Source organism: Neomonachus schauinslandi, chromosome X (genome assembly GCF_002201575.2).
Source record: "Neomonachus schauinslandi chromosome X, ASM220157v2, whole genome shotgun sequence".
Classification (NCBI taxonomy): domain Eukaryota; kingdom Metazoa; phylum Chordata; class Mammalia; order Carnivora; family Phocidae; genus Neomonachus; species Neomonachus schauinslandi.
The window spans coordinates 81,448,477-81,475,637 of NC_058419.1; the positions used below are offsets into that span (position 1 = coordinate 81,448,477).

A 27,161-nucleotide genomic window follows, 5' to 3' on the forward strand; every position below is an offset into this window, starting at 1 on the left:
CATGAGGCTTGATGTTTGCCAATATTTCAGTATGAAATTAAACCAGAGTTTGGCTCTTTCTCAACAGCATCAACTCCAGAGGAGTCTCGGGATGGGAAGAAAGAGAAAGAAGGGGACCGGGCCTCTGAGGAAGGCAAGCAGAAAGGCAAGGGCAGCAAACCTTTAATGCCCACCTCCACTATTCTTCGTCTTCTGGCAGAGTTGGTGAGGTCCTATGTTGGTATTGCTACCCTGATTGCCAACTACAGCTACACTGTGGGCCAGTCTGAGCTGATCAAAGAGGTAATATTTCCAATCTGCCTAAGATTTTATACTGTCATCATTTGGATACAAATGTGTCAGACACTTTGCTAGAAACCTATGCATGCTAGCCCAGTGTTGCAAGGCAGAGGCCTCTTGCAATAACATTGAAGAAGCTAGGCGTTTTCCAGTGATGTGCTATCAGGCTCATTACAGGGAGTGAGTTGGTGCCATTTGTTACTTGTTTCATAGAAAACCACTTGGTCTGCAGTGTGGCGACTGCAAAAGGCAAGGTTTGGAGTCAAACCAATTAAGAATCTGATCTAGATAGCAATCTGAGTAATACAGGATCTTGGTGAAGTTGCAGGAAAAAATGGGTGAGTTGAGGAGATGTTTTAAAGGTAGAAATAGACAAGAATTGGAAGACGAAGACAAAATCAAGGACTCGATGTTGTGTGGGTTTTCTATTCCTTTTATGTTAGAAGAAGAAATGGTTTGAAGAGTGAAGGTAGAATTTGAAAAGTATCTGTGGTTTGTCTGCATAAGGGTGTCTAGGGGACAGTAGAATAAGCCAAATACACAAGAATATGGGTGTTTATCTTCCAGTATACTCACACCCGTGCAGAGACAACTGATGTGGTTAGTAGTATTTGTAATGTGGAATATAAGGAAAGCCTAAATGTCTATCAGAGCTATGAGAAAGAATGAAGTCATATTTTATATGTCCTGATAGGGAATTATCTTTAAGTTAGATTTTTCAAGTGAGAGGACACTTTAAGAAACTGGATCATGTTCCTATATATGTAAGAGGGGTGCCCAGGGAGGTTTTGTTTTGTTTTGTTTGTTTTTCATAAAGTGGACCTTGTTTGGGGGGGGGGGTCACATTGTAATTTTATGGTTAGTAAGCAGTAAAGGGTCTGAGAGTGGAGTGGGGACAATAATGTTGCAGGCAAAGAATAAGAAAGCAGCTGCCATTTTTTAAGCTATTTTGACTTTAATCCAAGTTTTTAAAATACATACAAAAATACACAATTCCTGAATAATTCATCAGTTTTTCTTGGGTGACCATTACCCAAATTAAAATGTTACAGATTCCATAAAAGCTTACCCCTTCATGCCTTTGTACATCTTCCCCTCCCCTTTAAGCTTCCATAAGGTCACCATTATCTTGAGTTCTATTGCCATAGATTAGTTTTGCACTCTATATAAATGGAATCTTAAAGTACATACTCCTTTGTGTCTGGATTCTTTTGTTTAAGATGTTTGCAAGATTCATTTTTCTGTGCGGTTGTAGTTTTATTTGCTGTATAGAGTTCCACTGTGTGAATGTAACACAGTCTTATCCATGCTAGTGCTGATAGATAATTGGGTAGTTTTCCATTTACAGGTATTAAAGTAGTGTTGCTACAGTCCATTCTTATACATGTCTTGGTGAGCGTATACAGTTGACCCTTGAACAACACGGGGTGTTAAGGTTGCCGACACCCAACCCCCTTCCCCGCTCCATGTATGCAATTGAAAATCTGCATATAACTTTTGACTCCCCAAAAACTTCACTGGTAGCTTCCTGTTGACCAGAAGCCTTACCAATATCCTCAACAGTCAATTAACACATACTTTGTATGGTTATATGTATTAGAGAAAAGAAAATGTGATTAAGAAAATCATAAGGAGAAATTCTATTTATAGTATGGTACTTTATCAAAAAAAATCCGTGTATAAGTGGGCCCACACAGTTCAAACCCGTGTTGTTCAAGGATCAACTGTTATGTTTCTGTTAGGTGGTATATGCCTAGGAATAGAATTGCTAGTGTCTTCAGCTTTAGCAAATGGCGCCAAAAGTCTTCCAGAGTGGTTGTATCAATTTATATTATCACCAAGCACAGCATATGGGAGTTCAGGTTGTTTCACCTCTTTGCTAACACTTGGTATTTTTCTCATTTTTCATTTTAGCTGATCTAATGGATTTGTAGTGGTATTGCATTGTGGTTAATATATCCCTGTCTTTATTGACCATTTGGATATTCTCCTGTGACGAGTCCAAGTCTTGTATTCTTGTTTTCTATTGAATTATTTACATATTCTGGATATAAGTCTTTTGTGGAGTTATGTGTATTAAATATACATTAGGCATTTTATTTCAAAGCTTTTAATCGCAAATTTATTAAGTGTTTAATATGTGTCATGTGACTTTGTGGTACTGGGTACTCCACCAGTGCTTTACAAATGCAATTGATGATCCTTACCTCAGCACTGGAAGGTTATTGGTATTGCTACCCTTAACGGAGAAGTAGAGAAGGCTCAGAAAGATTAGCTTGCTCAAAGCCAGCTGCAGAGGAGCAGGATTAGAATTGGAACCCAGGTCTCTAATTACAAATCCAAGTCTCTTTACTACATCATACTGCTTTCCCAAATTGCAAAGCTTTTTTTCCAGTTTTTACTAATAATGTCCTATAACATATTTATACAATTTTATATTTTATTCATTACTGGGGAATTTTTATTTCTAATAAGCTCCATCTTAACCAGGTCACCTTATCTAATTATCCAGACTTTAGAATTCTTCAGTGCTTTTTTGTTATTGAGGCAAAATTTACATAAAATTAAGCATTTTAAAGTGTATAGTTGAGTTGCATTGGGTACATTCATTGTTGTGCAGCCATCATCTCTTTCTAATTCTAAAATCTGCTTGAATGACAACAGAACTAAGTTCCTTTCTAATATAAGGAATTACCAGGGCAGAAATCGTTGTTAGAGAGAAGGAACAAGTCTCACTTAATTTCCTTCCCTTGTTGGGCCTTTTTTGCTATTTTGTATAACTCTGCATTAAATATGTTTGCATATCCATATCTGTGTGCTGTTTCTCTTTCAACTCCTGCCAATTTTTAGTCCAGGGTCCTTAGCATATTGTAGGTATCGGTAAATACTACAATTTAATTGAATACTGAAGGAATTACAGCACTCAATTATGAATCAAGATTTGAATCCTTGCCATTGGCTGAGTTTTTTGTGCAGGCCATGTTTCTTAGGGCCTCAGATTACCCATCTGTCAGATGGGGAAAATATTGAACTTGGCTTAACTGTTCTATAGGTTTACTGTGAACAGTTCCATCAAATATCACACATATAAATGTTTTGAGAAATACCAAGTGACATGTAAATAAAGGTGCATAAACTGTGTAGTGAGAAATGAATGGGATTTAAAAACATAAAATCTGGATTTGCTACTCACTTAGCTTGTACCTTCAACCCTTGGTTTTCTCATCTATAAAGTAGACCTGATAATCACTGACTGGATGACTTCAAGGATCAACTTTGTGTATTTGTACCTTGTTGATATGCAGACAATATGGCATAATTATGCTTGTGAGTAAATGTCATGATTAATGACTTTTCAGGACTGCAGTGTGCTAGCTTTTGTTCTGGACCACCTCCTCCCACATACCCAGAATGCAGAAGACAAGGACACACCTGCCCTGGCCCGCCTATTCCTCGCAAGCCTGGCTGCTGCAGGGAGTGGCACAGATGCCCAAGTGGCCCTTGTGAATGAAGTAAAAGCAGCCCTGGGACGGGCACTGGCTATGGCTGAGAGTACAGAGAAACATGCCAGGTAAAATCCATGCCTGACGTAGTGCTAATAACCAATAGCATCCCCTTACTCCATTCCTTGTCCATGGGATTCCTTGCACTTGAACAAGAGTTCTGGTCCCACTGGCACTGTGTATTCTCTGGTCCTCTCAAATAGTTCTAGTGCTTCCAAATACCTAGAGTGCTGATTACATTTGGAGGAGGGTACAGCTTAGAGAAAAAAGCAAAGGGATGTTTTCATTATACTTCTGAGGTCTTGAAGAAGTTAAGCAGGGTATTCAGTCTCACTTTTTAAATTAGTGTAAAGAGGGGCGCCTGGGTGGCTCAGTTGTTGAGCGTCTGCCTTCGGCCCAGGTCATGATCCCAGGGTCCTGGGATCGAGCCCCGCGTCGGGCTCCCTGCTCCACGGGAGCCCTGCTTCTCCCTCTCCCACTCCCCCTGTTTGTGTTCCCTCTCTCACTGTCGCTCTCTCTGTGTCAAATAAATCTTTAAAAAAATAAAAATAGGGGCGCCTGGGTGGCTCAGTTGGTTAGGCGACTGCCTTCGGCTCAGGTCATGATCCTGGGGTCCCGGGATCGAGTCCCACATCGGGCTCCCTGCTCAGCAGGGAGTCTGCTTCTCCCTCTGACCCTCCCCCCTCTCATGTGCTCTGTCTCATTCTCTCTCTCTCAAATAAATAAAATCTTAAAAAAAAAATTTTTTTTTAAATTTAAAAAATTTAAAAAATAAAAATAAATTAGTGTAAAGAAGATTAAGAATGCTACCACTCAGGGAGTGAGCTCTCACCTGTTTCAATGTTAATTCCAGAAGGAAACACTGAGGGCACAGGAGGGTTATCCGAGGCAAGTTAGTGAAGACACCAAAGAACAGGCAGTATTCATATGATAGAGGTGTTAAACTTCTCTCCCAGGCTTCAGGCAGTGATGTGTATCATCAGTACTATCATGGAGTCCTGCCCCTCCACCTCCAGCTTCTATAGCAGTGCCACAGCCAAGACCCAGCACAACGGCATGAACAACATCATTCGACTCTTCCTAAAGAAGGGACTGGTTAATGACCTGGCAAGAGTGCCTCACAGCCTGGACCTGTCCAGGTAAAATTATTCCTGAACTCCAGCTACAGGCTTTTGCCCTCTCTTTAGTCATGCTGCTTTTATTTCTTCATTTGCTTATATTTTCTGTATCCTCGTCAGATGAGTAGTGAGCCACCAATGTGATAGGAAAAGTTTGGATATAGGTGGGAACCTGAGTTCTTAGTATTGTGGTTAAGCAAGGTACTTGCCTTACATTAGGCTTTAGTTTTCTCATTTGCTGCAAACTCAAGAGTTGGACTATATGAATAATTTTTTTCCCAAGCTTCCCCCACCTTAATTAAAAATAACCTATTATTATAAGATTATATGTGTATCATGAGAACTACAGATGAGCAAAAATAGATACCATATTTCTGCCACTCAGATATCACTGTTACCTTACCACATATCTCTGAGTGGTTTTCTTCACATACATACAAAATGTATTTTTTTACTAAAACGATATTATATATGTTGTTGTGTAACCTGGGTTGGGTTAGGGTTTTTTGGGTGTGGTTTTTTTTTTTTTCAGTTACTATCTCTACCTTCTGGTATAAGTAATTTTTCATCCTATATAATGCCCAAATCTATATTCAAAAATTTTTGTCCAAACCAGAATCTAGTTACAGACCTTGCATTACATCTGGTTATGTCCTCTGAATCTCTGTTATTCTAACACAGAACCTTAATTTTTTTAATCTTCATTTTATTTCTATTAGTAACACTAATTTATTGAGGTGATCAGGCCTGCTGTCCTACAGAATGTTTTGCCTTCTCGATTTGGTCCATTGCAGTGTCGTTTAACTTGTTCCTTTACTCCCTGTTTTCTCTAAACTTCTAATTAGATCTAGAAGCTTAATGGAGCAATTTAAAATTATTGGTTAAGATATATCATAAATGATACATATCTCATACTCTGTCATGGGGAGACACATCTCTTTGAACTATCAAAAATCATGGTAAAACTGACTACTAGAGTGATAATCATCATACTGTTATATTTTCCCCTTTCTTACTAGAAAGTAATCTGTTAGTATTTTGGCACTGTATAAATGTTTGATTTCCTGTCAGCCATATACCTAATTAATGATCTTAACACTAACTGATAATCCTCTCCTGTGCCAATTTCTTCAGGGATTATCAGTGACAACTTTATAATTTCTGTCATTCCTTCTACACTATTAGCTCACATTTTTGTGTGACAAAGTCCCTGTTCAAGGGGTTGGGGGGTCTGGTTACCCTGAAATACAGTTCCTACTGAAAAGGCAGGCTAAAAACTTTCTTAAGTCACCAATTTTTAGAGTAATCAATAGATTTAATCACCACCTCAAGTGCAACTTTCTCTGGCTTTCGATTTTCTATTTTCACTGATTTTTTTAATCAGTGATTGAATTATTTGGATCACTGCAGTCATTCTTTTTCATTATACATTTGGCCCATGGGGCCTCCTCAGGTTGACTTCTTTGTCCTTTTGATACAAGCTCATCAATTTTTTTAAAACTTTTAAAAATTTCAAACTCAGGAGTGAGCACTGTATGTTTCATCTAGATTAACCAGTGGTTATCATTTCTGTCCTATTTGCTTGAGTTCCCCCTTCCTTCTCCCTTTTAGGAGCTGAATCATTTGAAGTTCATTGCAAACAACATGATGCTTAACCTGTGAATACTTCAGCATGTGTCTCCTAAAAATAAACATTCCTTTACATGGCTAGAATATCATCACATCTAAGAAATTTTACCATTGATGTAACAGTACTCAATTTGTATGTCATATTCAAATATCCCCAGTTATTCTAAGTATTATACCTTGAGGGTAGAGTGTTTTGATCCAGGATCCAATGAGCATCACTAATTGCATTTGATTGTCACATGTCTCTTGTTATGACATTTGACTGTTTTGAAGAATCCAGAAGGCCAAATGTCTTGTAGAATATTCCATAGTCTGGATTTGTCCAATGCTTCCTTATATTTAGGTTCAGGTTAAATTTTCCAGCATGAATAGTACATAGGTGATGTTTGCCCTTATTGGTACATCACAGGAGACACATAATGCTAATTTGTCCCATTATTGGTAATGCTAAATTTGATCACATAGTTAAAGGTTAGCTGTCCCCCTTTGTACTTAGTAAGTTTTTTATGAGGTGATGCTTTGAGTTCACATGAAGATTATATGAATATCCTATGCCCTGAAGATTTTTAACTCCATAGTTTTAGCATTTATTGGTGATCTTTGCCTGGACCACTTATATTGCTGTTTGAAAAGTGATGATTTCTGACTTTCTCATTGCTGTTTATTAGCAGGCAGGCATTCTTTTATAGTGAAGATTTCCTTCTGCCTATTTGTATCCCTGTGGCTGCGGATTCTTTCTATATTTAATGTAATACCATTACCATCATTATTTTTGATACTTCAATGATCTCAAATTTGGCCTGTGGTAATGATGACCCATTAATTTTTTAAAGCCTCTGGCACAACAAGATGTCCCAGACTCACCTTGTACCCTCCATGCCCCGTCCCTGGAATCAGTTACTCTGATGAGCCTTGGTTCCTTTTAGTGTGGATTTTTGTGCTAAGTCCATCTCTGTATCTTGCTTTATCTCAGTCCAAACATGGCTAACACAGTCAATGCTGCTTTGAAGCCTTTGGAAACACTTTCCCGAATTGTGAACCAGCCCAGTAGCCTTTTTGGCAGCAAGAGTGCTTCTAGCAAGAGCAAGTCTGAGCAGGATGCCCAAGGAGCTGCTCAAGACTCCAATAGCAACCAGCAGGACCCAGGTAGGGAATCAGAGCCAATGGACTGGAGAGCTGGCTGGGTGGGCATAGCTATTTTGTGGGCGCATCGCATCACAACTGTTCTGGCTTGGTATTGTTTCCCTGGGAACTTGCTGGCCTTCCAGAGATCTGTCATAGTGGCGTGGGAATCTGCCCCACAAAGAATTCCTTAAAATTGCAGCCTTATTTGGCTATCCTCACACGTAGCCTTGTCTTTTCCTTTGTCACCCATTCATTTATTTTCTGAGAACTTGTAAATTTGCCCAGGGAAGGGACCTTATTGTCTTCATGCTTGCCTCGTGGTGCCCTGCACATAGGCACCCTTTGATTATTTTGCTGGTTGGTTGATTGTTTCAGGCGAGCCTGGGGAAGCAGAAGTGCAGGAGGAGGATCATGATGTCACTCAGACAGAGGTGGCAGATGGGGATATCATGGATGGGGAGGCTGAAACCGACTCAGTGGTGATTGCTGGGCAGCCTGAGGTGCTCAGTTCACAAGAGATGCAGGTAGGGAGGCAGATCACCCAGCATACCCCTATTGCGGCGCTGAACCAAACCCCCAAGCGGTGTGGGTGGGTGAGTACTTTAGATCTTTGCCTCAATGCTGTCTGTTTTGCAGAGGAGCACAGATGATATGCTTAGTAGTAGATGCTCAGTAAATGTGTTTGAATTGTATTAAATGAGGGGCGGGGGCAGGGCCAGGATGCCATCCATGTACTATGAAATGGAATAGATCCCAAGAGGAAAACTTAGGCACAGGTGAAATGTGGAAGTAGAAAACTGGCCTGAGTCCTTTGGGCCCAAGCTCTTTGATTTATTTGGCTCTGGTCATTAATGGAAACTCCTTAACATCACTGTTGTGCCTATAGCACCTGGTCTCACTGGAGCATTCAAACGGCTATTTTCTAAAGACCCTAAAGAAAGCATTGTAAGTTCTGGAGCTGCAGTGGTAAGAAATGGGGCCTACAGTCCTAAGCTGCTAGCTCTGAGGAGATCTGCATGTATTCCTGGATAGTATAACGACTAACCTGGTCTGAGATAACTGGGATGAATCCATTTGAAGGACAGTCTGAGTGTGGATTGGCAGCACATGGTAGTTTCTGTGCTCTTAGCACCAAATGTGTGGTGTTTTATGCAACATGCTCTGTCACACGTTATCCTAGAAATATATACTCCCTTGCTGGCTTTTTTTAGGGTTTCCGTGCTAGCACAATGATAGACTTGTGTGCATCCATATATATGTTCTATTTCTCTCCAGGTTGAGAATGAGCTGGAGGACCTGATAGATGAGTTGCTTGAGAGGGATGGCGGATCTGGGAACAGTACAATTATAGGTGAGAGCCCCAGAACTGAGTATAGCCTCTTCCTTTGCCTCAGTCTCTCTTGGGAGGACCCTTTTTCTCATCATCTGCTTGCTCAGCTCTGCCTAAGGGCTCATAGCCAGCCTAGATTGCTGCTTGTCTTGATGTTGATGGTCTTACAGATGAGAAATTCACAAACCATCTATAGACCTGTGGTGGCAGGTCTGAAGCGTTGCCGTGTGGGGGAGGTGGAGGGGGTGGCCATCAGTATAGATGATACATGAGGCACATCAAGAGTGTTATTCATGGAAGCCTAGAGGAGGCTTTAGAGGCTGTAGGGTGAGAAAGCGCTTTCCTTTCAGTTTTTCAGCAAAATCCAGGGGCTTTCCGCCTCTGAGTCTCAGTAGTGTAAAAAGAGTGATCATTCCCTAAGGGTGGCCCTTTTTACAACTCAAAGGGAAAACGGCAGAAGTACCCTACTGTCACCTGGTTCCAAGGGTCTATGTGTTACTTGTTTTTATTTTACTGATGAAGGAAATCAAAGGATAAACGGAAGTAGACATGTATTCTTAAATTTGACAAGGTTTTTTCACACCCATTATCCTCTGTGGTTTCACAATTAGTGGGATTGGCAGGGCAGATGTGATCATCCCATTTTACAGATGAGGAAACTGAGACTCAGACAGGTAAAGTGACTGGCCAAGCTCACCTAGCTAGTCGACAGCAGAGAACATAGGTCTTCTCCCTCATCCAAAAAAAAAAAAAAGTGGATATCTGCTGGGTGTACATAGCTACTTTAGGCGCACCCAATCTGGAAAGGGAAGTCCTCTGTTGTTCAGTGAAGGCTCTGCTCTGTAACCTTCAGTGAGCAGAAGTGGAGAGGATGAATCACAAGAGGACGTGCTGATGGATGAAGCTCCTTCCAACCTCAGCCAAGCTTCCACCTTGCAGGCCAACCGAGAAGGTGAGAGTGCCGAGGCCAGAAAGGCCTCCCTTCTTGCCCTGCACGTCTGACAGACACTACACTAGGGTTTTCCTGGAGGCAGCTGCCCACATGTGCAGAATAAGGAAGCATCTGTCTGCATGCGCTGACATACACCATCCACTTTATCCTCAGCCAGTTTTTCAAATAACATGTTACTACTGCTTGCCCAAAAGTTTGTCACTTCTTACTTGGTTCGCTTTCTTCTCACCCACCTGCTATCATCGCTCCAGATTCCCTCTTACCAACAGGATGCAGTCAGTAGCAAAGTAGGGCTGGAAAGGCAAGGGGGCACCAGCAGACTTGGCCAAGTCCTAGACCATGGCTCCTGAAGCACTACCCTGTAGCCAGCCTCCACATTCAGCCACCCTGCTCAGCGTGTTGATGCGTTGATTGGCACTCTCAGGAAATCAGGGCTGGCTCACTAAGTCTGTACATCACCCCAGATCTGGTTCTTCCTCTCCTAGAGTCAGATACCCCATCACCTTCCCACTCAGTCTGCCGGCCTGCACAGTAGCCTGTTTGCTAGCTACTCAGTATAGTCCTCCAATGTGCTCCCTTTGTTTTAGATTCCATGAATATCCTGGACCCTGAGGATGAGGAGGAGCACACTCAGGAAGAGGACAGCAGTGGCAGTAACGAGGATGAGGATGATAGTCAGGATGAAGAGGAGGAGGAGGAGGAAGATGAGGAAGATGATCAGGTGAGGGGGGACTGTGTTTGGGCTGGTTCAGACAACCTCTTCCATGGGAACACAGAGCTGGAGAAAACCAACAGTCTGGGTTGCTAGCCTCAGCGCCTCCCTCCCTCATGTGCAAATGTGGCCATGACACCAGACTTCAGAAAACCCTTACCTCCAGCAATTCTCCATCTCCTATTTTCCCCTTAAGGAGGATGATGAAGGTGAAGAGGGAGATGAAGACGATGACGACGATGGCTCTGAAATGGAATTGGATGAGGATTACCCTGATATGAACGCTTCTCCCTTGGTCCGATTTGAGCGCTTTGACCGGGAGGATGATCTCATCATTGAGTTTGACAACATGTTCTCCAGTGCTAGTAAGATACAGGGGCTCAGCTGGGTTTTATCTCTTGATTCTTATACCCTTCTCTAGGGTAAGCCAAGCAGTGAACCAGAGCAGCTATCAATCTGATACAGACAGCACTTCTTTTCCTATGCTGACTTCCTGGGGCAAGGGATATCTGAATCCATCTCTCTCAATAAATGTATACTTAGAAGAAAGAATTGTGAGAGGCTGCTTTTGTTCTCTCCACCTCAGTAAACAGGCAGCCATTTTAGAGCCTGGACAACTTGATGATTTGCTTGAATTTTTTTTAAGTGAGACCAAGGCTGACTGCATCAGGCACCCATGTGCATGCTACAGTGACAGGGCAATCAATAACTCTTATGTCTGTAACACTGGATCTTGAGAGTTTGGATGAACACCTTTGAGCTTGGCATTGGGGAGTAGATTTGAGCACATTCACTCTGGTCATCAAGGATGCATCTTTTCGGAGGAGAGAGTGAATCTCTTCCCTTCTCCCCCATCAACGTCAAAGTTCGCTTTTAGCATCTAGTTCTTAAATTCAAGCTGTCTTGAGAAGGCAGGTCTTGACCCCAAATCACAAGCATGATATAGCAGAAAATACTGAACTGTTCTGGTCTATTGTCTTGGCCAAGTAGTCTCTTACCTCTTTGAGCCTCAGTTTGTCACCTGTAAATGAAAAGTTTTAAAAGAAAAAAAATGGGTTGTATTACATAATTTTCAAGGTGCCTTCTATTCTGTGATTTTCTTTGCATTTTTGTGATTTCCATCAGTCTTCCTTTTGTTGAGCCTCCCTTCGTTTAGCAAATTAAACAAATATTTGAGGAGTGCCTACTGTTTCCTAGGTACTCGGGATACAGCAGTGAAAAAGAAAAGTCCTTTTCCGTGAAAGGAGCTTATGGTCTGTTAGGAATTATAAGTAAGCAGGCGTTACATTGTAGTATGGGTAAGAAAGCCCAGAGAAAAGGATTATTAAGCCAATCTGTAGAATCAGAGGAAGTGACATCTGGGCCAAGAACAAAAGAGCAGGTGAAGAAGGGGGAGCGGAGTCTTCGAGGTAGAGGGAGTAGCATGTTTCTGAGGGGCCTAGAAGCATCACTGGCTATAGTGTGGAGAATGGATTGGGAGAAGGTACTATTTAGGAGGCTGTTGAAATATCTAGGTAAGAGATGGTGGCATAAGCTATGGTAGTGTCAGTGATTATAGATGAGGCGTGGGAATGAGGGAGAAAGGACAAAGCTCAGGTTTCCGTGTGAGGAAGTAAGGCCCAGGAGACATGGTTCTGTTGGAACAACCATGGAAGAGATTTTTTTTGGCACTGACCCCTTTACATATTGTCCTTGCAGCAGACATCCCCCCATCCCCAGGAAATATCCCTACCACTCACCCACTGATGGTACGCCATGCAGACCACAGTTCTCTGACGTTGGGCAGTGGCTCCTCCACAACGCGTCTCACCCAGGGCATCGGGCGCAGTCAGAGGACCCTAAGGCAGCTGACGGCCAATACAGGCCATACCATTCACGTTCATTATCCTGGGAATCGCCAGCCCAACCCTCCTCTTATACTCCAGAGGTGAGTTACATTTGTCCCATTTCTTTGGATTGTATGTGCAGCCTTTTGGGGAATACTAAATTGTATAACACAGTCTTTTTGCTTAAGTGTCCTCCTATGCATACCTTCAGCAATCAGTGAAGCATCTCATGTGCCAAGCACTTAACACTTTAAATGTAGACAGGACAGGATTTCTGCCCTCAGGCTTATGAGTTTAGTGGAAGAAACAATTTTAAAATGAGGGAAAAGGACATAGGTGTCATGATGGTCAATGTACAGGCTACAGTGGGTATACAAGAGTGATATACCCTAACACAGTGCCTGGCATTATCAATGACACAACTATGGAATAATATGCAGCCTCAGCCCAAATAAAGTTCGCAAACTAATGGAGTAGTTAGAAACGTAACTAAGATTTATGCCTAGTAGGGTACCTGGCTGGCTCAGTCAGAGGAGTATGCAGTTCTTGATCTTGGGGTCATGAGTTAGAACCCCATGATGGGTGTAGAGATTACTTAAACAAAAGTTTAAAAAAAAAAGATTTATGCTTAATGTGATCAGGTCCATAACAGTGTTAAGCATTTCCAAGAGGTTACAGAAAGGATCTCGCAATAACAGATTGCAGGACCCCCTATGAATTACAGTGACCATGGCACCCCACCATCACCCTACAGGTTGCTTGGTCCTTCTGCTGCTGCTGACATCCTTCAGCTGAGCAGCAGCCTTCCCCTACAAAGCCGTGGCCGAGCCCGCCTCCTGGTAGGCAATGATGATGTCCACATCATTGCCAGATCTGATGATGAACTGCTGGATGACTTTTTCCATGACCAGAGCACAGCTACCAGCCAAGCAGGCAAGTTTGTGTGGTAAAAGGGAGGGTACAGTTTTTCACATTCTACTCTTTCCTTGCTGAGGGAAGACAGAGCAATATCTGCCCTGCCTAGCTGAGGGAAGACAGAGCAATATCTGCCCTGCCTAGAGAAACCACATTTTATTGGAGCCAGAACCACTTGATAATTTAGCCAAGATCAACAAAACCTTCACTATCTCTGGATACTTGTGATGTGCCAAACCTTGTGATGGACTTTGGGTCCTGTTAGAGAAATATGGCAATTTTTGGATCAGGTGACATATGACCATGCCAAGAATCTCACTCTTTTGTTCCCCTACAGGGACCCTGTCCAGCATCCCCACAGCCCTGACCCGCTGGACAGAGGAATGCAAAGTTCTTGATGCTGAGAGCATGCATGACTGTGTTTCAGGTATGTGGCAGCTTGGTTATCTGAGCAGTAGTGCACCTTCCACAGCTGGGATGAGTGCATGGGAATTGTTGCCCTCATTCTCTGGCTGCAAGCTCTGCCTCATGGCTACCTCCCCTGAGCAACCTCTGATCTTTGCCTCTTTGATCCAGTTGTTAAAGTGCCCATTGTTAATCACCTGGAATTCCTGAGGGATGAGGAGCTGGAAGAAAGGCGGGAGAAACGCAGGAAACAACTGGCTGAGGAAGAAACAAAGATAACTGACAAAGGCAAAGAAGATAAGGAAAACAGGGATCAGAGTGCACAGGTGATTTGCAAGGGCTGGGAGGATTCATCTTTGGCTGTGTCTTCCTTTACTTTCATATGGCTTTGGCATACGTATAGCACCAGTCATTAAAGAATCCTGAGATGTTCACATTGAACCTGAGAAATGATTCATTCCAAATGCACCCTACATTCACATGTTTTTTAGGGGAAAGAATTCAAACCCAGAGGGAAAATTATTTCTCCACTGTCTCTTGCTGGGGAAAACTGGAGCAAGAACCAGAGTGGCTCCTGACTTACCAGTCACACTGTGTAGTCTCTACCTTCAGTGACTGCAGCTAGACAAGAAGAATGATTTTGATTATGCCCATGCTCTTGGTGGTTCGGTTGCACTTCACTTAGTGGAAGTGGATTGACTTACCAAGTGTGGGGAATCCTTACCAAGATGACCCCATTCCATCATTTGGGTAAGTTAGGCTTAGGATTCAGTCAGGAAATATTCGTGCTCTGAACCCCAGCACTACATGTCATTTTCTAAGGCTTGATTTTCAATTTGTAAAACCTCTAGCATGACTTTGGTTTGGAAAGAAACTACCTATTTTGAAATTTCTGGGAAGTTGAACAATACTAGCTTTAAAATATATGAAGTAAAAGCTCATAGAAATATGAAGAAATTGGGGCGCCTGGGTGGCTCAGTTGGTTAAGCGTCTGCCTTCAGCTCAGGTCATGATCCCAGGGTCCTGGGATCGAGCCCCGCATCGGGCTTCCTGCTCAGGGGGAGGCCTGCTTCTCCCTCTCCCACTCCCCCTGCTTGTGTTCCCTCTCTCGCTGTCTCTCTGTCAGATAAATAAAAATTAAAAAAAAAAAATACGAAGAAATTAAAAGACTTGAGTGAAAGACTATTATATCCCACTCAGCAGTTAGGTCAGATTGAGGATTTTGAAAATGTTCAGTTAGGATAACAAACGTGATTTAACAAATACTTTTGTATGAAAGTTTTACCAGATAAACAATAGCATTGTTTCAAACACATGAAAAGGGATAGAAAATAAGCAAGCCTGGCATATGATTTTAAAAGCTGGAGTGGACAATTGGGTCACCTGGATGGCTCAGTCAGTTGAGTGTCCAACTCTTGGTTTCGGCTCAGGTCGTGGTCTCGGGGTTGTAGGATGGAGCCCAGCACTCAGGGTAGAGTCTGCTTGTTCCTCTCCCTCCCACTTCTGCCCCTTCTTCCTCCACGCTCACTCGCTGGTCTCTCTCTCAAGTAGATGAATGAATAAAATCTTAAACAAAAAAAGCTGGAGTGGACAAAAAGAGCCCGAAGAAGGGAAATACATAGAAATGAAACTTTGAGGAATTCTTGCTGGTCTTATGATTGTATTTAGGTCATGTCCTCTGCCCAGCCCAACTCATTATTCAGTCAGCCTCCTGGCAGTTTCCCCTTGTTCCCAAGCCATCCTTCAACACAAGTATGTATTAGAGAAATTAGAGATACATTTGCACACTAAAATGTTCATCTTTCATCCAGGTCCTTGAACTCCTAGGTGGCTTATGTGGGTGGTGGGGAGAGGGTAGCTATTATAGTTGACCCCTGTCTTATGTGCTTGCGAAAGTCCCACATTGGTCTGTCCCTTCTTTTTCCAGTGTACTGCATCTAAGACAAATGACTCCACTGAACAGAACCTCTCAGGTAACTCTACCCCCCTTTTCACCTTCTTGCTAACTGGTTCTTTTTCCTGACCCTTTCAAGTAGCTGGCCCAGGTGGGCTGAAGATGAACACTGGTGCTCTGTGGGATGAGGTAGTAGATTGTATAGTTTTAGGGTCATACCCCATCTTGGAGATAACTATACAGTCTACTGTCTTTCCCACGGTGGTACACTTCCCCTCCGACGTACTCTGTTCAGGGTCTCACTCTGATCATGCTGTGCTGCATTCTGGCATGTGTAGCCAGGCCATGTGTCCTACCCCTTTGGTGACCACCATGGTGTGGTGCTGCTTCCTGAGAATATCTGATGGCGGTGGTTCCCAAATGCCAGCCCTCAGTGGAAATGAACAAAATAAAGAGGGTTTAATGAGTTTTTCAGAAAGCTGAATTTATTCAATTTTTAAAGGACTGGTTTTTAAGAGATTATGTCCTTCCTAGTTCTTTAGTATCAAAATATTTTTATTAAGTGATATTGACAGGATTCTTTCTTATTTGGCTAAACCTAGGTTTGGTAACCCAATGTTAGTCTCTTTCTATTTTTTCCTTTTTATATAAACTTTGTGAGTCTTTGGAATCTAAAAGTCTAGGGATGTTAGTCTATTTTTGGCATCTGTGGGCTAAATGTTGTTACTACTGTATGTTTTGTATTCCTCCTTCTAATCTTAATGTCAGCTATTTCATGGTTCTAATAACTGATCCACGTGGTATTATGTCTCCCCCACCCCTATTTCCTCAGAACTTTCTTCTGTTTCCCTATGCCTTCTGTCTCCTTTGGCATTTGAATTGCAAAATGACGATACTAAAGGCTACACAGTATTTTTTTTTGTTAAAGCAGTGTAAGTGGGTGGTAGGTGTCCTGGTGCCTTTAGCAAAAGGTCTTTGAAAGGGTCTGTTACCAGGTAAAATGGCTTTTTGTCTGCTGCCCTTGCTAGAGGATTCTGCTCATGCCGGGGTGAGGTAGTAAGTTGTATTGTTGCGGGGTAGGGATTTTAGGCCCCAATTAGAAGATAACTATACAACTTACTACTTTCCCTGGTGTGGGCATATTCATACTTAGTCTTGGCACTGTTGCCTCCATCAGAGTTGTAGATGTTCCTGGGATAATCAGGACTGGAAGGGAGGTGGAAGGGGATAGGTGATATTTAGGGTGAGGCAAATAACGTTATAAAGTGACTTGAACTCTTTCCCCTTCCACCCAGGGCACAGAAAGGATTTAATTCTTAGGATCTACAAAGATTCAGAACTCCAGTTCTTGAGACTAAGATAGCACTGTGCCTTAGCCCTCATCCAGGGTATACCAGATCAGCCACAAGCTGTTCCTAGGAACAGGGGGGGTTGGGGTGGGGAGGGGATACTTGTCAGGCCACATGTGCTGATTGAGTGGCTCCCTAGGTTCTTGGCTGATTGTCCCTTAACACCCCCATTGTTATTCTTTCCGAGAAAGATGGGACTCCTATGCCTGACAGCTACCCAACAACCCCATCTTCAACTGATGCAGCTACATCTGAGTCCAAGGACACCCTTGTCACTCTGCAGCCCTCACAGCAGCAACAAACACTCCCACCCCCACCAGCCTTGGGAGAGATTCCTCAAGAGCTGCAGTCCCCGGCTGGAGAAGGGGGTAGCTCTACACAGCTATTGATGCCTGTAGAGCCAGAGGAATTGGGCCCCACAAGGCCAAGTGGAGAAGCAGAAACGACTCAGATGGAGTTGTCCCCAGCTCCTACTATAAGTGAGTAGAATTTCAAGGTTTGGGTGGTGGGTGAGAGGTGATATAACAGGAGGGAAGAATAGACATCTTTGGAGTTTCTCTTTACTCTCCTTAAATAATAGCAGCTCGGGTCCTCAGAGTAGGATCTCAGCTTGCACATTTGCTTTCTTAGCTAAAGTTGAGGTTTCTTCTCTGTGGACTCAAGTGATCATATATCTGAATGTCTAATGATACAGGTGATGATGCCAACAGTTTATTGAGGTAATCACTTTTCCTGGGCTATCATGGCAGGCCTGTTACTTCTTTAAAAACAACCTTCCTGGGGCACCCAGCTGGCTCAGTTGGAAGAGCATGTAGCAACTCTTGATCTCGGGGTTGTGAGTTTGAGCCCAACATTGGGGGTAGAGATTACTTTAAAAAATAATAAAGAAGTAAACTTTGAAAAACAAAAACAACCCTCCAAAGTAGGTAGTGTTATCTCCATGAACAAACTGAAACGCATGTGAAATTACTAGCCCAAGACTATTCAGTAAGTGATTGAGCTGAGATAAAAATCCAGATCTGTGTGATTTTAAAGCTTGCTCTCCTTCAGCATCCTTCAGGGATGGCAAGCACATGACCCACCCACCCACACACAGCTCTCCCATCCTGGCAAACACCATTTATCTCATGGCACTATTTCCCACTGGTTTGAAGTGGGGCCTCAGAATTCTTCTCAGCAGTGTTCCAACAGGGTAAATTGAAACCTGTTTGCTATTCCTGCTCTGTACCATGCTGCCTGTGATTTGCTCTGGAAAAACCTTAAGGCGTAGGAGTTTTTTCTTTCAAGGAGCCGCCTTTAGATAAACAGAACCAGCATGCATGTACAAATGGTGCCTGCAGGGAATCTGAAAGTAGTGACAGACTCCCTTACCTGGGGTGCCTGGGGAAAGGTGTTTCACAGGCATAACGACAGCATGAGGATTTGAGCTGAGCTTTATGTAAAGCATATGAGATTGAGGGGGAATGTCAGGCCAGCGAGATGGTAGAGAAGTGAGAAGTCTAATCTGGCTGCATCTTAATTCGGCCCCCATCTTCTAGGCAGAGATCTAACCTCTCCATGTGACTTCCTCCTAGCCTCTCTTTCCCCAGAGAGAGCTGAAGATTCTGATGCGCTGACAGCTGTCAGCAGTCAACTGGAAGGCTCTCCCATGGACACCAGTAGCCTGGCTTCCTGTACCCTGGAGGAGGCTGTGGGTGACACCTCAGTAGCTGGCAGTTCTGAGCAACCCACAGCAGGCAGCTCCACTCCTGGGGATGCCCCACCTGTTGTGACAGAAGTGCAAAGCAGGGGCGATGGGTCAGGGGAACCTACCCAGCCCCCTGAGGACAGGTAAGCATTGTGTGAGTAAGAGGAAGGCAGGATGTGATGGTGGGTATTTCAAGCTACATGCATACTTGTTAACTCGTGCACATGCTTGGTGCACTGGGGAAATCAACCTGGCTTCTGTGAGAACTGGGTATTACAAGAGTATTTTATAAATGGGAAAACATTAATACCAAGAACAACCTGGAAATTATTTTCTTCAGCTCTCCCCCTGCATCCTCTGAGAGTTCCTCCACCAGAGATTCTGCTGTGGCCATTTCTGGAGCAGATTCCCGGGGAATCCTAGAAGAGCCACTGCCTTCAACAAGCAGTGAAGAAGAAGATCCCCTTGCAGGTGAGCTCCATGTGTGCTTAGGCCATCCTGGGGTTATTTAGGCTTCTAGTAGCTTTTGGCATGGAAATGTCCGCCAGTTAAATGGTTCCATCCAGATGGAAGGCAGCATACATATGGGAGGAGGACCAGCAGTAAGGGGGTGCTGATGCTGCATGATGGAATGAGCCCAGGCCATGGAGTCAAACAGATCTTAAGCTCGGGTTACCCCCTTTGCAGCCACCTACCTTCAGAACTTGGGACCATTACTTCTCTGATCCTCATCTGTTCTAAGGGGGGTTGGTAATAGCTGCATGGTAGGGTCTTGATGAAGATTAAGTGACAGCATACACACAGACTCTGGCACATAACAAGAGCTGTTCTGAGCCTAGGGAAGGTGAGTGGGCCTCTTTGTGTCTTCTGTCCTTTGCATGCACTGAGGACAAAAAGGCTCGTTTCCCTCAAACAAGGCCATGGGTCTCTACTCCCAAGTACATCTTAAGTGTTGGTAGAGATGGGAGTCCTTTCACATTTTGCGCCTCCCCTCAGGTATCAGTCTACCCGAAGGTGTGGACCCCTCTTTTCTGGCTGCTCTGCCTGATGACATCCGCCGGGAAGTCCTGCAGAACCAACTGGGTATCCGTCCACCAACTCGGACTGCCCCTTCAACAAATAGCTCAGCTCCTGCAGTGGTGGGGAATCCTGGTGTGACCGAAGTGAGCCCTGAGTTCCTGGCTGCCCTGCCTCCAGCCATCCAGGAGGAAGTATGTGAGCAGGGAGCTGGTTGGGGCTAGGCTGCCTAGCTGTGGGTATGCCCCCATTGACTTCTTCTGCTCCGTAGGTGCTGGCACAGCAGAGAGCTGAGCAACAGCGACGGGAGCTGGCACAGAATGCCAGCTCAGACACCCCCATGGACCCTGTGACCTTCATCCAGACCCTGCCCTCAGACCTGCGCCGTAGTGTCCTAGAGGACATGGAGGACAGTGTGTTGGCTGTGATGCCACCTGACATTGCCGCTGAGGCTCAAGCCCTGAGGCGAGAGCAGGAAGCCCGGCAGCGACAACTCATGCATGAGCGGCTCTTTGGCCACAGCAGCACCTCTGCACTCTCTGCCATCCTCCGAAGCCCGGGTACAGAGGGAGGCAAGTGGGAGGGCTCTGAAATGTTTGGCTTTGGCCACATGAGGCTTTGTTCCCCTTTCTGTTATTGGACCCAGCACACCACCCACCTCCCCAGTTTCAGTTTCCTTTTTCTTTCTTTCTAGCTTTCACCAGTCGCCTCAGTGGCAACCGTGGAGTCCAGTACACTCGCCTTGCTGTGCAGAGAGGTGGCACCTTCCAGATGGGGGGTAGCAGCAGCCATAACAGGTACCTTTGTTTTTTTTGACCTTGCCATACCACTTCTCATATCTATTGGCTAGTCCAGTTTTCTTAATTTATAGGTGGAGAGACTGGATGACCTCTCTAGGATATTGCCTTGAATGAGTAGGGGAGCCAGATCTTTGGACTCCCCCTTCAGAAAGCCACACTTTTGGGTTGGTGTAGCTACCGTAGACCATAATCACAAAGTAAGGCAGACTGGCAATAGGTGCTAGCTGTGGTTGTAATAAGCAAAGCCACTTGAGCTTATAACATAGGCTGTGGAAGAAGAGTTCATGACTACCCAAGCTGAAGCTGACTGCACCCAACATGCCAAAATGTAAAGGGAGTGATCAGTCCCAATGAGGCAAGCAAATCCCTGGTAGTCTAGATAAGGCAGGAAATAAGCATTGGGGGGTTTTTTTAAGACCTTAGGTGCAGTCTGGTTTTACCAGTTGATAATACAGACATTGTGTGATGTGTAGGGCAAGTCACTTAACCTATTAGAGCCTCTTGTTCATCATCTCAAAAATAGGCAATTCTTTTGTCTTACAGACTGTAGAGTACTTGATACCTAGTAGATACACAAGAGGGCAGCTCTTGTTATTAAGAACCCTTAGACTTAGACACTCTCCCTTCTTATGCCTCCTTGGAGGTATGCAGCTCATTCCCCTTCCCTAGGCCTATACCTAATCCCAGAGCTCTAGCTAAAGTGTTACCTAGAAACCATGCTCTGTTCCAGGCCTTCTGGCAGTAATGTGGATACTCTCCTTCGCCTCCGAGGACGGCTCCTCCTGGACCATGAAGCCCTATCCTGTCTCCTGGTCCTACTTTTTGTGGATGAGCCAAAGCTTAATACTAGCCGTCTACACCGAGTACTGAGAAATCTCTGCTACCATGCCCAGACCCGCCACTGGGTCATCCGCAGTCTGCTCTCCATTTTGCAGCGCAGCAGTGAGAGTGAGCTATGCATTGAAACACCCAAGCTCTCCTCAAGTGAGGAGAAGGGCAAAAAGTCAAGCAAAAGCTGTGGGTCAAGCAGCCATGAGAACCGGCCCCTGGACCTTCTACACAAGATGGAGTCTAAGAGCTCCAACCAGCTTTCCTGGCTGTCAGTATCCATGGATGCAGCCCTAGGCTGCAGGACTAATATATTCCAGATCCAACGTTCAGGGGGTCGCAAACATACCGAGAAGCATGCAAGCAGTGGCTCCACTGTCCATATCCACCCCCAGGCTGCTCCTGTTGTCTGCAGACACGTTCTGGACACGCTCATTCAGTTGGCCAAGGTGAGGAGCTTGAACCCAACCCTGGGGGATGGAAGAGAGGTCGCAGCCACAGCCTAGATGAAATCTGAACTAAGAAAACTAGCAGGTCTTTCTTCACTGTTAGTGCTGAAGCCTGTATTGTTTCTGGGAGTTGTCCAGTAAATAATTTTGTGGGGGTTTTACTTTCACTTTTTATAATTTTTGTGCATTACCGCATTTGGTTATCAAAACAACTCTCAGTGGTCTGTATGATCCCCATTCTACAGATGAAGAAGCTAAGGTACAGAAATTTTTAGTGGCTTTGTCATGGGGCTAGTAAGTGATGGAGCTGGGCCTAGAACTTAGGTCAGTCTTCCTTTTTTAAGAATTTTTTCATTTATTAGAAAGAGCACGAGTGGAGAGGCATAGAGGGAGAAGCAGACTTCCCACTGAGCAGGGAGCCCAACGTGGGGCTCGATCCCAGGACCCTAGGATCATGACCTGAGCTAAAGGCAGACACTTAACCGATTGAGCCATCCAGGCACCCCTGTTCAGTTTTCTTTTTAATAATCAGTGCTGCCATTTGTTGAGGGCCTGCCTTGTGCCAGGTACTATACATTATCCCCTTTAATCTCGACAATTTTTTTTTTTAAAGATTTTATTTATTTATTTGAGACAGAATGAGAGAGACAGCACATGAGAGGGGGGAGGGTCAGAGGGAGAAGCAGGCTCCCTGCCGAGCAGGGAGCCCGATGCGGGACTCGATCCAGGGACTCCAGGATCATGACCTGAGCCGAAGGCAGTTGCTTAACCAACTGAGCCACCCAGGCGCCCGAATCTCGACAATTTTTTGATACAGCATAATGGTGCTCCCCATTTCATAAGTACAGAGACCGATGCTCAGAGGTTAGCTAATCATCTCCCTACAAAGCCCTTGTTTGCTTTTCTAGGCCACTTCACTATCAGATAAAACTCCTGTATGATATCTCTCCCATGTCACCAAAGCTATTCAGAGGAGTGGAGTATCTAGGAACCAGTTGTCTTTCCTTGTTAGGAAGACCTGTTTTCTGTGTAGACCCCCTAGACCAAGCCTGTCCTCCTTTTGCCGGCAGGTATTTCCCAGCCACTTTACACAGCAGCGGACCAAAGAAACAAACTGTGAGAGTGATCGGGAGAGGGGCAGTAAGCAGGCCTGCAGCCCATGCTCTTCACAGTCCACCAGCAGTGGCATTTGCACAGACTTCTGGGACTTATTGGTAAAACTGGACAACATGAATGTCAGTCGGAAAGGCAAGAACTCCGTGAAGTCAGTGCCAGTGAGCGCTGGTGGTGAGGGGGAAACCTCCCCATACAGCCTCGAGGCCTCTCCACTGGGGCAGCTCATGAACATGTTGTCACACCCAGTCATCCGCCGGAGCTCTCTCTTAACTGAGAAACTCCTCAGACTCCTTTCTCTCATCTCAATTGCTCTCCCAGAAAACAAAGTGTCAGAAGCACAGGCTAATTCTGGCAGCAGTGCTTCCTCCACCACTGTTGCCACCTCAACCACATCTACCACCACTACCACTGCCGCCTCCAGCACGCCCACTCCCCCTGCTGCAACCACCCCTGTCACTTCTGCTCCAGCTCTGGTCGCTGCCACGGCTATATCCACCATTGCCGTAGCTGCTTCGACCACGGTGACTACCCCCACGACTGCTACCACTACTGTTTCAAGTAAGTGTGGATGTAGGCTGGGAGCTTTGGGGTATGGACACCCACCTCACCCTCCACTCCCCCATCCAGGTATTCCTCCCTAAATAATAGCAGTCGGCTTGGTTTGTGTTTGCAAGAGCCAAATGTGTTCATTCTTGCCCTCCTCAGTCCCAGTTCTCTCTCTCCATCCTTCTCCCCACACTCATCCACCCACCCACACAGACACTCGTGAAGACCAGCAGGCATTCACTGAATGTGGCTTCCCTAGGCTAAGCACCAAAAGGAGGAGAGAGAGAAAGTCCCTGTCTTCAAAGAACTCCCAGCCTTTCTAGCCTAGTTGAGGGACCCAGTCTTAGGAAAAAGTTTGAGAGCAGGCAGGATACCATGTGAATCAGGGTGGACTAGCCAGGCTATCCTAGGAAGTAAATGGAACGAGCCCTGTAGCGGACTAGTAAGATTTACTTGAAAAAAAAAACGTTTTGAAGAGGGGCCTCTGATGGTAGGAAACAGTTGAGAAATGTTTGAGATTGTCACTTTAGAAGGTACAGTCATGAGAGTCCTTGACATCCCAAGTCATTTGGATTTGGCTTTGGTAGGTGGCTTTTCATTTGCACTACTTTCCCACATTGAAGCCCTGGACAGTTTAGTCATTGTTTGATTCTGGCATGTGAGTTTTAAAGGCTTACAGTGTTCCATCTGATTCCTCAAAGCTTCTACAACTACTAAGGCCAGCAAATCTCCAGCAAAGTTGGGTGATGGGGGCAGCAGCAGTGCAGACTTTAAGATGGTATCCTCTGGCCTTACTGAAAACCAGCTACAGCTCTCTGTGGAGGTGAGTCCAAGTTCTTCAGAATTCCCAAGGTTGGGGGAGAAAAGGTAGATAGGAGTAGATAAAGTTATAGTTCTCAAGTTGAGGCTTACCCCTTTTCTCTTCTTTTTTCCCAGGTGTTGACATCCCACTCTTGTTCTGAAGAAGGTCTAGAGGATGCAGCCAATGTGTTACTGCAGCTCTCTCGGGGGGACCCTGCGACCCGGGACACTGTTCTCAAGCTGCTACTGAATGGAGCTCGCCATCTGGGTTATACTCTTTGTAAACAGATAGGTAATAACGGGAGTGAAGCATCTTGTCTTTCTGAAACCTTCCACTGAGGGATCACCTCTTTATGGAAGCCTTCCCTGAATCTCCAGGTTGAATCAGACTCCTCTGTGCTTCTGTAGCACAGCCCCTGTGTCTCCTCTGTTGCAACACTGATAATACTGGGTTGTCATCTGTTTTCCTCTGCTCAGTTGTTCATGGAGAGCGAGGCTGGGCTTCTCTCTACATTGCCAGTGCCTGGCACATGCCTTGTAATCAGTGCTTAGTAAAGGAAAATGAGCACATGTAGGACCAGCAGTACTCCCTTGCTTCTGCATTCTGGGCACTTATAAGAGCCCTACGATGAGCCTGCTGAGGCAGCTTCACCACCTCAGAGATGCACCTGCACTTCACTTAGGCTCAAGAATTGGGAGTCCAAATGGTAGGTACCCTCTGCCTTTGTGCAGTTGTAAGGGTACAGAAGTTCTAAAAACACTTGCAAATGTCTAGTTTCAGTCTTCCTTCCTGTTGTTACCAAGAAGAAAACTAAAACCCAGGGTGATAAAGTGATTGAATTGAGGAGTAGAGCCAGATTTTCTTTCAGCATAGAGTCTTGCTCTCTCCCACTCCTATCCCAGTCATGGATCTCCCTAGATCTCAGCTACCTGCGTAATTATCTCCTTCTCACAAATGTGCCTAGAGCTGAGGTGATAAGGGTATTGGTTAGACTGTATGAACCAGGGTATTCTTTGTAACATGAGAACTGTAAGGTTCTTCCAGAAAGAATTTGGCCAGTCTCTGACTTTCCTTGACTCCGACCATTCAACACTCGTGGGCCAGGCAGTGTCCCACCTACTCTACTGCAGTTATCTCCTAATTCTCAAAACTGCCTTGTGAGGTTAGGCAGTATTAGTCTCATTATTAAGATAGGTAAGTGAACTGGGAGAGGGGGTTAAGCAGTTTGCCTGAGATCGCCTCAGAAACCGATAATTTTCCCCTCTGCACTGAGCTGCATTTTGTGTAGATTCAACAGATTGCTGAAGCGGGGTAGACTGGTAGTCTCTGGATGGTTGATCCATGAACACACATAGTAAGGTGAACAGCAAAATTCCTGCTCACTCCAGATTCTCTGCAGCTGAGCAAAGAAGATAAGCTGTGCAGGTTTCTTGGAAAGGTTTGGCTTTCAGCTGCTTCACTAGGGGAGTCTCTGAACACTTGCTGGCTCCTCTCCCTGACCAGGTACCCTTCTGGCTGAGTTACGGGAATACAACCTAGAACAGCAGCGACGAGCCCAGTGTGAGACCCTCTCTCCTGATGGCCTGCCTGAGGAGCAGCCACAGACCACCAAGCTAAAAGGCAAAATGCAGAGCAGGTGGGTGGTTGCCACCCATTTGGCTATGGGGCTGGAATCGGGGGTATTCTAAAAGGTGGCTGTTGCTGGTTTCCTGGTTGTTGGTGGTGGGTTTTTGTTTGCTTTCTTTTCCCCTCTCTGGGAAGATTTTCTTATCTGTCCTATACATACTTGACCTTATTTTGTCCTGGGATTTCCTTCTGAGAGTCTTTAACCCTCTGGTTGACACCAAAAAGCCCTGCTCGCTCTGGGTGTTTATGTTTTGATGCTGTCAGTATACGCAAGCCACCTCTACACTATCCAGGTTTGACATGGCTGAGAATGTGGTAATTGTGGCATCTCAGAAGCGACCTCTGGGTGGCCGGGAGCTCCAGCTGCCTTCTATGTCCATGTTGACATCCAAGACGTCTACCCAGAAGTTCTTCTTGAGAGTACTGCAGGTCATCATCCAGCTCCGGGACGACACACGCCGAGCTAACAAGAAAGCCAAGCAGACAGGCAGGCTAGGTATGAAACTGGAGTGTCCAGTTGAGGGGCAGGGTTGGTGGTGGCAAACTCAAAGAGTCCCTGGAGGGCGGGACTTAATGTTATGTCTCCATCCTGCTTAACCTTTCCAAAAAAGGAAGTGATGATCCTTTCCTAGGCTGTTGATGGCTGCATTCTTTATCTCACTCAAGGTGCCTGCATAGGAAATTCATTAGGGCAAGTGAGAATTAAGGGGGAGTGGAAATCTGGCAAAGAAATTGGGGGCAGATCTTTTGTTGAACAAGATTTAAGGCACTGAGTGTGTCTCCTTTCTGCTTCTTTGATCACTCCTGACTAAAACATTGCAGCCATGTTGCCTCAGCTGTGGCCTGCCAAATCCTACCTCTTTCCTCCTGTCCCACAGAACCGTCTCCACCTGCCACTATCCATCTGCCTAGCGCCATGTCCCCTGCCCTTACTTGTAATGGTAGCTCTTAGTGCCTGGTGAAGAGCACTCTGAAGCTGCCTGAGTTAAAGGTCAAAGACTTCAGCAAGATGCCCTGTGGCAGCCCAGGAGATGGGAGAGAGAATATTGGGCATTCCCTCTTTCTACTTTTTATATCTTGCCTTCTTTTTTCTTTCTCCCAGGTTCTTCCGGTTTAGGCTCAGCTAGCAGCATCCAGGCAGCTGTTCGGCAGCTGGAGGCTGAGGCTGATGCCATTATACAAATGGTACGTGAGGGTCAAAGGGCGCGGAGACAGCAACAAGCAGCAACGGTTAGCATGATGCCTGTGGCCCC

General features: G+C 45.0%; 1 protein-coding gene across 1 annotated transcript in view; it reads left to right on the forward strand.

Moving 5' to 3' along the window:
• The window catches only part of HUWE1 (HECT, UBA and WWE domain containing E3 ubiquitin protein ligase 1), a 157,473-nt gene that overhangs the window by 121,567 nt on the left and 8,745 nt on the right, over positions 1-27,161 (forward strand). Inside the window, exons 45-71 of the mRNA XM_044911725.1 lie at positions 68-282; positions 3,639-3,850; positions 4,739-4,921; positions 7,503-7,675; positions 8,030-8,178; positions 8,930-9,005; positions 9,838-9,936; positions 10,524-10,657; positions 10,845-11,013; positions 12,347-12,575; positions 13,229-13,407; positions 13,727-13,816; positions 13,966-14,120; positions 15,722-15,767; positions 17,229-17,516; positions 18,612-18,867; positions 19,065-19,195; positions 19,721-19,935; positions 20,013-20,301; positions 20,436-20,538; positions 21,272-21,818; positions 22,889-23,492; positions 24,182-24,303; positions 24,417-24,573; positions 25,786-25,918; positions 26,202-26,404; positions 27,011-27,138. Of these exons, the coding sequence (XP_044767660.1) occupies positions 68-282; positions 3,639-3,850; positions 4,739-4,921; positions 7,503-7,675; positions 8,030-8,178; positions 8,930-9,005; positions 9,838-9,936; positions 10,524-10,657; positions 10,845-11,013; positions 12,347-12,575; positions 13,229-13,407; positions 13,727-13,816; positions 13,966-14,120; positions 15,722-15,767; positions 17,229-17,516; positions 18,612-18,867; positions 19,065-19,195; positions 19,721-19,935; positions 20,013-20,301; positions 20,436-20,538; positions 21,272-21,818; positions 22,889-23,492; positions 24,182-24,303; positions 24,417-24,573; positions 25,786-25,918; positions 26,202-26,404; positions 27,011-27,138 (5,285 nt within the window). The remainder of the gene's footprint in view (positions 1-67; positions 283-3,638; positions 3,851-4,738; positions 4,922-7,502; positions 7,676-8,029; positions 8,179-8,929; positions 9,006-9,837; positions 9,937-10,523; positions 10,658-10,844; positions 11,014-12,346; positions 12,576-13,228; positions 13,408-13,726; positions 13,817-13,965; positions 14,121-15,721; positions 15,768-17,228; positions 17,517-18,611; positions 18,868-19,064; positions 19,196-19,720; positions 19,936-20,012; positions 20,302-20,435; positions 20,539-21,271; positions 21,819-22,888; positions 23,493-24,181; positions 24,304-24,416; positions 24,574-25,785; positions 25,919-26,201; positions 26,405-27,010; positions 27,139-27,161) is intronic.